Source organism: Amblyomma americanum, chromosome 6, assembly GCF_052857255.1.
Source record: "Amblyomma americanum isolate KBUSLIRL-KWMA chromosome 6, ASM5285725v1, whole genome shotgun sequence".
Classification (NCBI taxonomy): Eukaryota; Metazoa; Arthropoda; class Arachnida; order Ixodida; family Ixodidae; genus Amblyomma; species Amblyomma americanum.
Window position 1 is genome coordinate 61,095,776 of NC_135502.1, and position 9,018 is coordinate 61,104,793.

Sequence of the window (9,018 nt, forward strand, 5' to 3'; positions counted from 1 at the left end):
AAGCCACACGGCAGGCGCTTCCTTTCTGGAGGTTTTGGCAGCAAATAAAGATGAAGAAGTCTTCTCGATGGTCACAGCCGCCCATGGAGAATTGGTGAGGAATTCCATAGATCAGCAGTTCGTGCCTTGCTCTAGCGATCTCATAGTGTCTCTGTTGCAGACCCCGAGCGGGAGAAGGCGACCAACGGCCGCCCCTCACGAAGCTGACTTCAAAGCGCGCACTCTTGTCGTCCCTCGTATAGCGCGTCGCCACAAGGGCCACCGGAATGGGTTGCACCCCCAGCAGATGCAAATACGGAAAGAGTGGCACCAAGGTGAGCATGTATACTGCTTTAAGTTATAGTCAATTCAACGTACTAGGCGGTGTTTAGGAAAAAGTGGGTTACTGGTGCGCCCTAGATGCTGGATGCTGGCTCCATCAAAATGCTGCCGCAATATAAAATACTAGCGTATATACGAAGGGGACTCAAAAAAACTTTCCGTGCCAGTTTTTTCTCATGGCTACCCGTCATCTAACGAAAGTCACCGAACAATTCGGAGAAGTGCAGCGTAATTTGTTTACTATCCCAGAAACAGTGTCACATGTAGATCTCACGATTGAGCGCCCTGTGTAGACACTGCAATGAAGGGCTTCAGTCAGAAAATATCCGTCATTTTAATGAAGGAACAGTTTCGATGTCGCCTGCGTTTTGTGCGTGAGTGTAAAGTTATCCCAGCATGTTAAGATGTGCCAAAGAGCGCACCCTAATGCAAAAAAAAAGGTCACTGTTCTTACAGCGAGCAACTTCCAATCGTGAGAGAGGCTTTAGAAGACATAATCAATATGCGCATCATTAACCCGTATTTTAAACGCTTTTTATACCAGATTATGATCAGTGCTTTGCACACTGCAATCCGTTGGTGCTAATGGCTTCTTGTTGTCCGCTCGAATCACTTCTACGCCAAGCACAAGCTACGTACGTGCCGCAGGCTACGAACGCCGAAACCTGTACGAAGATGTGAATTGTGTTCCGCCCTTCACATGCAGAAGCTGCGCTTGCTGCTTTACGGGCTCATCGCCGTTGTTATCGTCGAGTACTCCTTGCTGTTCAGGTATTTTCTTGTGGCACAAGGCAGCGCCAAGTCCTCGAAACGTGCCAGGACCGCCGGAAGCTCGCACAGTCCAAGCCGCATTTCCGCAGCCTGCTGCCTCACAGGTGAGCCTTTGCACGTGTCATCCCAAAGTAAATTCATGTTTTTTTTTTCTTGTGTGCATGCATAGATCAGAAAACGGAGTCATCATGCGCTGGGCTGAAAGGATTTAGTTTGCAGCAGCAAGGCCGCACATGAAACCAGCGGCATGCCTCGTGACTGCTCGGTTTATAAATACGTGTCAGCGGAGCGGTGGGTGGCTTGTTCTTATGCCGGTCCGGTGGTGAATTTTAATCCCAGCTGTCGTGTCGCTTTTCTCTGAGCACCACGGTTTGCTGTGTGCAGGAGACAGGAATTATTACTTGCGGCAGTCCCCACGAAGCCCTGTTTAAGCGCGAAAGCATTGCTTAACACGCTCCCAACCACGAATCTTGTATGAAGTCTCGGAGTAACTCGGGTAAGCTCGGAGGAGTGTTGCGCCAGCTGTAGCCAATTGGAGGGTGACCTTGAGGGTTACATCGGCCAGACCTGGCATAGCAACAACCCATTCAGAAATAAAATAAATATTTCCACGACTGGGTTTAGAATCCGCGGCGGCGCGAACAGATCAGCTTCACTGGCCACTGTACGTGAGTGAGTGAATAAACTTTGTTGCTCTAATAAAGGAGTCTTGCTGCTTGCCCGAAGATTGCCGATGTCTTCCAGGCTGAGCGTGGTTGGCGCTCCTAGTCCAAGGCACCACTGTCCCCGGCCATCCGGCATGCGCGGCTCACTAGGTCTCTTTGGACCTTGAGCTGGCTGCTGGTTAGCCGGTCCTCCCACTGATCCGCATTTGGCTCTTTGTTGCCTAGGAAAACTACTTGTGTATGCATTCCCATGTGATATGCTACAGCGTGGGGGTTGCCCCGCACCACTGACATGTATCCCTATACTGCTCCGGACACATCTTATGTAGAATGTGAAAGTTGTGGAAGGCTCCTGTTTAAAGTCTTCTCCATGTCGCTTCATATTGTGTTAGCAGAGGATGTGGCTAACGATACTGTACGTGAACACTATGCTATCGCCGCAGCCGATCACGCCTCGTGTTATACTGCAACATACTCACGCGCTGTGCGTTGCACATCGTCGTCTTCATCAACTTGCATGTGGGTCGCAAACAGATAAGCTTAACCTCGATCAGACCTTAACCTGAGTACAATATCCGACAACCCAGCAAAGTAAAACCATGAGCCAACCAGGCTAACCACATGCTTTCGCTCGTCTTCTCAGTTTAACTATGTTAAAACCCTACCACTTTTTTTCTTCGCAGTGGGATGCAACGAAAAGTGCTGAGGAGATGTGATGGCGGCGTGTTTCGCAGGTCCTCCGGCCGAAATGGTGGCCTGTGTTCACTGCGCGTCTACACAGCCAAGTCCGTGGCTCGTGGTCCGCGATCCGCCAGCAGAGGGAGCGTCTGTAGACATGAGGAACTACGAAGACGTGCTGTGGGACTACAACGAGCTGCTGCTGAGCGCGCAAGCGCTGCGCGAGTGCCCCAAGCCGCGGCTCGTGGCGGTCGTACGCAGCGAGGCCGAGAGGCGCGAGCAACGCAACGTCATTCGGCGCACCTGGGGACATCCCGGAAACTACGCCAACTGCAGCTTCCGGGTCGTGTTCCTCATGGGCGCCGTGCTCAACAAAAAGGTCGTTAAAACCATGAAGGTGCGTGACGGAGGAACGATCACGTTGCATGGGCTGGTCACATTGCCTCGTTGTGTGCATATGCGAGTGCGCGTGGACTCGCATGACTCTCCAATTTTTAAAATAAAATCACGGGAGTATGGTGTGCTAGAAGAGGCAGTGTGGCGCGAGGCCGGGATTACGGATTGGGGCGCCGGACCCCCCACTAGCGACCAAAGCGGTGGCGCTGCAGTCGCCCAATCTCGAACGCTTTGCTATGGCATTCTTGAGTTGTCTGCAAACAGAACTGGTAACTTGTGTGGCACCACATGCCCGGTGCATAAAAAGACGAAATATTTCTCTTTGATTGAGCGACAAATAGGCCGACGCTGATTTAGGCAAAAATATGTTACCGCTCGAAAACACTCGAGCGCCGTGGTGATCCACCCGTTTCTGGCGGCGCTGCTATCGAAGACTCTTGAAAGTTGGCCGCTACTGACGACACAGTTGGGGTCACGCGGAAAGCTCCGCCCGCTACATGGTCTATTATAGTTATATTATAATTACATTATAGTTAGAGTGTCAGAAAAATCGTGTTCTTCATGAATTAGCTATTAACAACCACCGGAAGTACCAACGCCATGGCGAATGCGCAAGCAGAAATAGATTTCAGCACTAGGACATTACAAATCGATTTATTTTAGACTGAACGAGTAGAACGGGTGCAATTAGTGGGTAATCATGAATCAGCACCTGGTAATTAGTTCAATGCGATTAGGGAGTTCTCAACGTTGGAGGGTGTTTCAGTCAACGTGATATCCAGAATTACTGGAAATAAAATAAAAAGCACAGCGTTGTTATGAACCGTCTTGCCTCGTTTCAGGCGGAATTCAATCTCCACAAGGATATCGTGGTCGAACTTAAGAGGCAAAAGCAGCTCAAGACCTGCACGCTTATTCTGGCGGCCGAATGGGTTCCCAGCTACGCCCTCGACACCCCGCTCGCCCTCGTGCTTCGAGACGATACCTACGTAGACGTCAAGGCCGTGATGTCCGCTCTGGACCGCTTCTCGCTGTCCACTGGAGACCTGTTCGGCCGCGTGACCTTGGCTGCCGACTCGAAACCCCAGCTCGAAGGCTGCGCCCTGTTCGCCAAGCCACGCGCGCTGGTGCGCCTGCAGCCGGCGTTCGCGGATGAACCGTTGTCGTGCGACGCCGAGGAGTCTCTCGTCACGGGTCGGCTGGCGCGAAAGGCGCAGCTCAGCATGGTCCACGTTAGCAACATGGAGTCCTGCGATCCCGGAGCCCATGAGAAGGACTTAAGTTTTGAAGCCACCGCGATGTCGGGAAGGGTGTTCACGCGTACACGAGTGTCGATCGCTGACATGAAAAAACTGTACTTGCAGGACCTGCAGTTTTACCACAACTTTACAGCTCGCTTCGAGTAAAGGGCCGAAAGCTCAACACCTGCGGACATACGTACAGACGTGTATAACAGCATCAGAGACGTATTAGATAGAAAGTAGTGTTACGTTACACGGAAGTGCTGCAGAGAAGCGACCTGTAGTCATTTTATGAAGTTTTTGACTTGTTCATAGTAGTTAGTTCGTCAATAACAAGTTTGGTGCCCGTTTATTAAATGGAACTTATTTGCAAACTTCTCTCCTTTATGCACGTCACTGCACCGCTCATCGCATGAACTTTCCTGAAACCAATATCCCAGATGTTTGTCGTACCTTGGAAGCATGGTCTCAGCCATGTTTGTGTGCTCAAAGCCGTGATCTCAAGGACCAATTATGACGCCAGAGGCGTCATTAGTAATGCGTACGCAATATTATTGAATAAGCTTCCTGTTTTTTTTTTGTTCAGCGTTCAGATTTCATCGCGAGCATCTCAAGACATACAAGACGATGCCTGGAAGTTTATATAATAATAGAATATCTCTCTAATTTTGCACCTGTACTGTAAGCATTAAGCAATTATTGCACCAAGATTCTCTTGGAGCTTTGGGAGTGTTAGATACATGCTCGATAGTGTAATATTTATCACTGTGAGGCGTGTTTTGTTGTGAATACTGGATGAAAGGTTAGCATCTCGCTGGACGAAAAAGTGATTGTATTGAGAGTGTGTTCTTTGTTGTTTATCACTTGACATTTTCTTCATTGGCTGGTTCAACAAACTGACTATTATAGGGACTGGATGCTCTGTGAAGCTTTTCTCTGAACAGATTTTTACTTCCCACTCTCTGAAAAAAACAACTTAATTTGAATTAAACAATGAGCTTGTCTGAATTATCCTAACGTGTTTTCTGAATCTTCCCCGACAATGTGGAGCCACTGATATAAAAATGTTGACCAAAATTGCGCGTGTTGTACCAGAGTGCTTTGTCATCTTGTACTCCGCTTTGTTTTCTTAAAAGCCCTTGTTTAACGAAATATAAAATCTGTCTTGCATTAATTTTTGATATTTTGAAACTTTTGAGAGAAGGTGTCTGCATTAGTATAAACATAATACTCACTAAGAAGCGCGGTTATTTACCGCAGGAATGCAAGCTCCTCCTATAGCTATAACAAATGATAACTATAGGTGCGACTTGCATTTTTGCGAGAAAATGTGTTTGTGTACATTTGTTGTTTTTGACAGAAAAAAACGGCAGAATCCAATATTTTGTTCCTTCCACGTTTTACTGAAACTGACAAATACGAGCCATTGTTGCACACTCCAGCAGCACTCTTGTGAAAATAGAAGAGCTAGAGCGGTGTAGAGAAACATGATTACCGATGGGCTCAGACATGGGGCTAACATTCAACTGAAATAGTGCTATGCAAGCACGGGTAGGATGAACAGCAATATTTTGTTTTTAAATACACAAGTATTTGACCATAGTCGTTGTGTTTGAATAAATGTTTGTTGAAGGTCAACACCTCCCAATTTTCTTTTTTTTTGTGTGTCTCGGTGGGCTATGCAGGTTCAAAATGGATTATTATCTTGCCTAAATACTATTTCTTGTGCAATAACGTACTTGTTTTGTCAAAGACAGTGTAGGTTGGTTTTACAGACGGTTTATTTAAAACAGGAAAAGAAAGTGAAACAATGACCTATCTCGTGTTCGCGTGATTCTTCTTCTTCACTTAGTAATTAGATTTGCTCGCATCATAACCTTCTAAACTAAATGTCCAGCAGGTAACGTTTACTTACGTATTTATTTGCAGGGGGCCAAACGTAGTCCGTAATTAAGTGGTTCCGACACGAACACAAACTAATTATATTTTTAGCGTTTGCTTGTTAAGAAATAGAAATCGTTAATATCTTCCCTTTAATCGAGCTTATGACAACAAGCAACAAGTAATCTTCAAGGACACGAAAAAGCGCCAGGCACCAAACCTCCACCCCTGCTGCATAGATAATTTAATTAATATCCGTCACTCCATTTTCGTTCAAGAGTCTGCTTTCGTTTTTACGCTGTTCCGTCTCTATTTAATATAGTCGTGCGGCCACGAAACGTTTGCGTGGTCTCGACAAAATTCAATTCAAGGAGGCCAGAAGTCGTGTGACTTAAATTCATTTCTCGGAATATTACGCCCTGAACAGCCATTCCAGCGAGACATAGCCTTACAACATAGAGAGATAATGTGGGTTGAAGCTGCAGGAAGGATAGGAGCGTCTTGGTGCACCACTAACGTAACGCAGGACAGGAGAAAGTCAATAAAGCATTAACAAATTTGGGGCGACACTTAAGTTCCGCCTTATGACGCAATAGCGTTAATTGGTCCCGGCAGCGGCTCATCTTGCTCACGCAGATACGGAAACACTCTCCATATTATGTGAAAGACCACACGGCATACATGACGGGTGTTTGACCTAAGAGGTTCTGCAATTTTTAAAAATAGGCTTTTTTACTTAGAAGGGCGCTTTATTCGGCCTAGCATTTTCAGCGGTGTTGAGCATCAGAATACTGCTAAGGCGCGCTAATTAGGGGGCTGGTTAACTAATATTGAACTTTTTAACTATTACTGTTAGACTCCTTATTTGTTAAGAGAGGTGCAGGCCACCGTAAGGAATATCCAAATCAGCCTATAAAATTTCAAAAACGCCGTTACCCTCGGCGCTGCGGCCCAACAAATTTTTTCTACCTCGACGAGTTACGTGCGGTGGAGGAGTTGTTTTGCCTTCGAGCTTCTCGAAAGCGCATGTATTTTGACGCGATTAAGGCAAAATTTGTTAGGCCACAGCGTCGAGGGTAACTGAGTTTTCGAGATTACAAGCACTGTTATGAATATTACTTACGGTGGGCTACACGTCTCTCAATAAATAAGGAGACTAGTAGTAATAGTCAGAGTTAGCTATTCAATATCAGATAACCAGCCTATTAGCACGTCTCAGCTTTATTCTTATGCTGTACGCCACTGACAATGCTATGCCAAAAAAAAACAACAACACTGTTCTAACTGGCCAAAACCTATTTTTAAAATTTTCAAAACACTTTAGGTGAAACACCCGGTATAAAGCTCCGCTTTTAGCAAGCTGTTTCGAACGTGCCTGCATGGCCCATGCATACCGTATCTAAATCGCATCCTTAGGATGAGGTGTTCGATCCTTGCCTAATTACCCCGATTTTTTTTCAAAGGAATTCATTTACTTTATATGCTCACATGTCCCAATGACGTTTCAGTCATGAGAGACCGTCTAATCCCCAATTTTCGTCTGTTTCAATGTCTTTAAAGTCCGCCTCTTCAGGTGTGATGCAGCCACCTTTTCGACCAATCCGCATTTTTGTTAACAACAGACGCCGCCGGATTTTCTGTACAACGGGACCCTTAAAGCTATCTCTGTAATACGACGACATAGTGTCAATATAAGTTGTGGCGGTGAGAAGGAACAAACAGAACAAGTAGTAAGATATAATATTATTTGTAATTAACGGACCCTGCGGTAAGGTATACGAAAGATATATAAGTAACAAAAAATAAAGCTACCGAAATGAGCTGCTCACACCCAAATGGAAGCGCCAGGCCACCGTGCCGATGCTAAAATTGTCGTAAACCGCCTCTCCAGCTAATTTCGACGAGTCTTTCCAAGCAGCCGTGGGCAAGTAATCACGTAACGAATCCTATAGGCTCAGTGTGTACAACTATTTCTCTAATAACAGCGAAAAAATTACAGAAAGAGTAAGTAGAAACAACTCTGTTTTCTGATAACCTTTGCACTATTGATTTTTACGCTGCTGTTTTCTAGAATTTGTCAGTACTTCACCACCCGCCGCAATAACGATTCGGAGAAAAAAATATTAAGAAGAAGGAAATTCAAAGGAAAACGAAATTAAAACACAAATAAAGAGAACAAGGCTGCCAAGCAGTGAGCACATGTGAGATACATACAAGAACTTTTAGCTTGAAGCTGAAACGAATTCCTAACGTCGAGCACTAAATATTTTCAGCTCCCTTGTAATGTGCACGCGCCCACACTGGACGTTGTGACAAAGTGTGTTTATGCCTTGTATATATATATTGTCTTTCTCCAAATGAAAGAAAAGATAGCTGCTTCTTGCAGAAAACAGTCTCCTATAGCTGTGAAGAAACCTTATACCAACAATATAACGCCGTAATTCAGACTTCAGGCCAGTAAACGTCGCTTTATGTTTGCGGTACAGGAACAAAAATTTATCATATAAATATTAAAACGCATTAATTCGGTAAGTTGGCTTCCCCACTTTCAACGTTGCCTTAATCATAGGGGCACTAGCAATTTGTAAAGAAACGAAAATGTGCTAAAAGTACTGGATACTGCTTCACAGGTACACGTAGTGTTTTCACGGGAGCCATGTGAACATATCTGATACATAAAACACACGAACTACGGCTATAACATTCGATTTCAAACATTTGCCGTTCCACGATTAGCATTGAAGACACGCAGCATTGAAGTCCACTTAATATTTAGGAACGCGGCCCATAACAATAACATTCTTCCTAACAAAGTATTATTTGCCTTCCATGCAGGGTTAAACCTTACACCATACGTCCTTACCGTGTGTCATATTTACGGGCTTGCGAAAAAAGGTAAATGCACTCCATGTGCAGAGCGCATTTATGCTCCCACAAGAGCGAAAGCATGTGAATTGGCGTATGCGTCACACAGCGACCGAACCGCGCAACACTCGGGATATATTGTCGAGCTTGTCGTGCTTCCTCTCTTGTTTCCAATCGGGGATAATTGTGTGCCGACATCG

General features: G+C 45.6%; 1 protein-coding gene across 1 annotated transcript; it reads left to right on the top strand.

The window, feature by feature from the left end:
* The first annotated feature begins 266 nt into the window (after positions 1 to 266).
* LOC144095302 (uncharacterized) lies at positions 267 to 4,237 on the top strand. The gene is made up of 4 exons (XM_077629080.1): positions 267 to 314; positions 1,028 to 1,196; positions 2,492 to 2,832; positions 3,674 to 4,237. The coding sequence occupies exons 1-4, from the start codon at positions 267 to 269 to the stop codon at positions 4,235 to 4,237; spliced, it is 1,122 nt and encodes a 373-aa protein (XP_077485206.1).
* Positions 4,238 to 9,018: the final 4,781 nt, after the last annotated feature.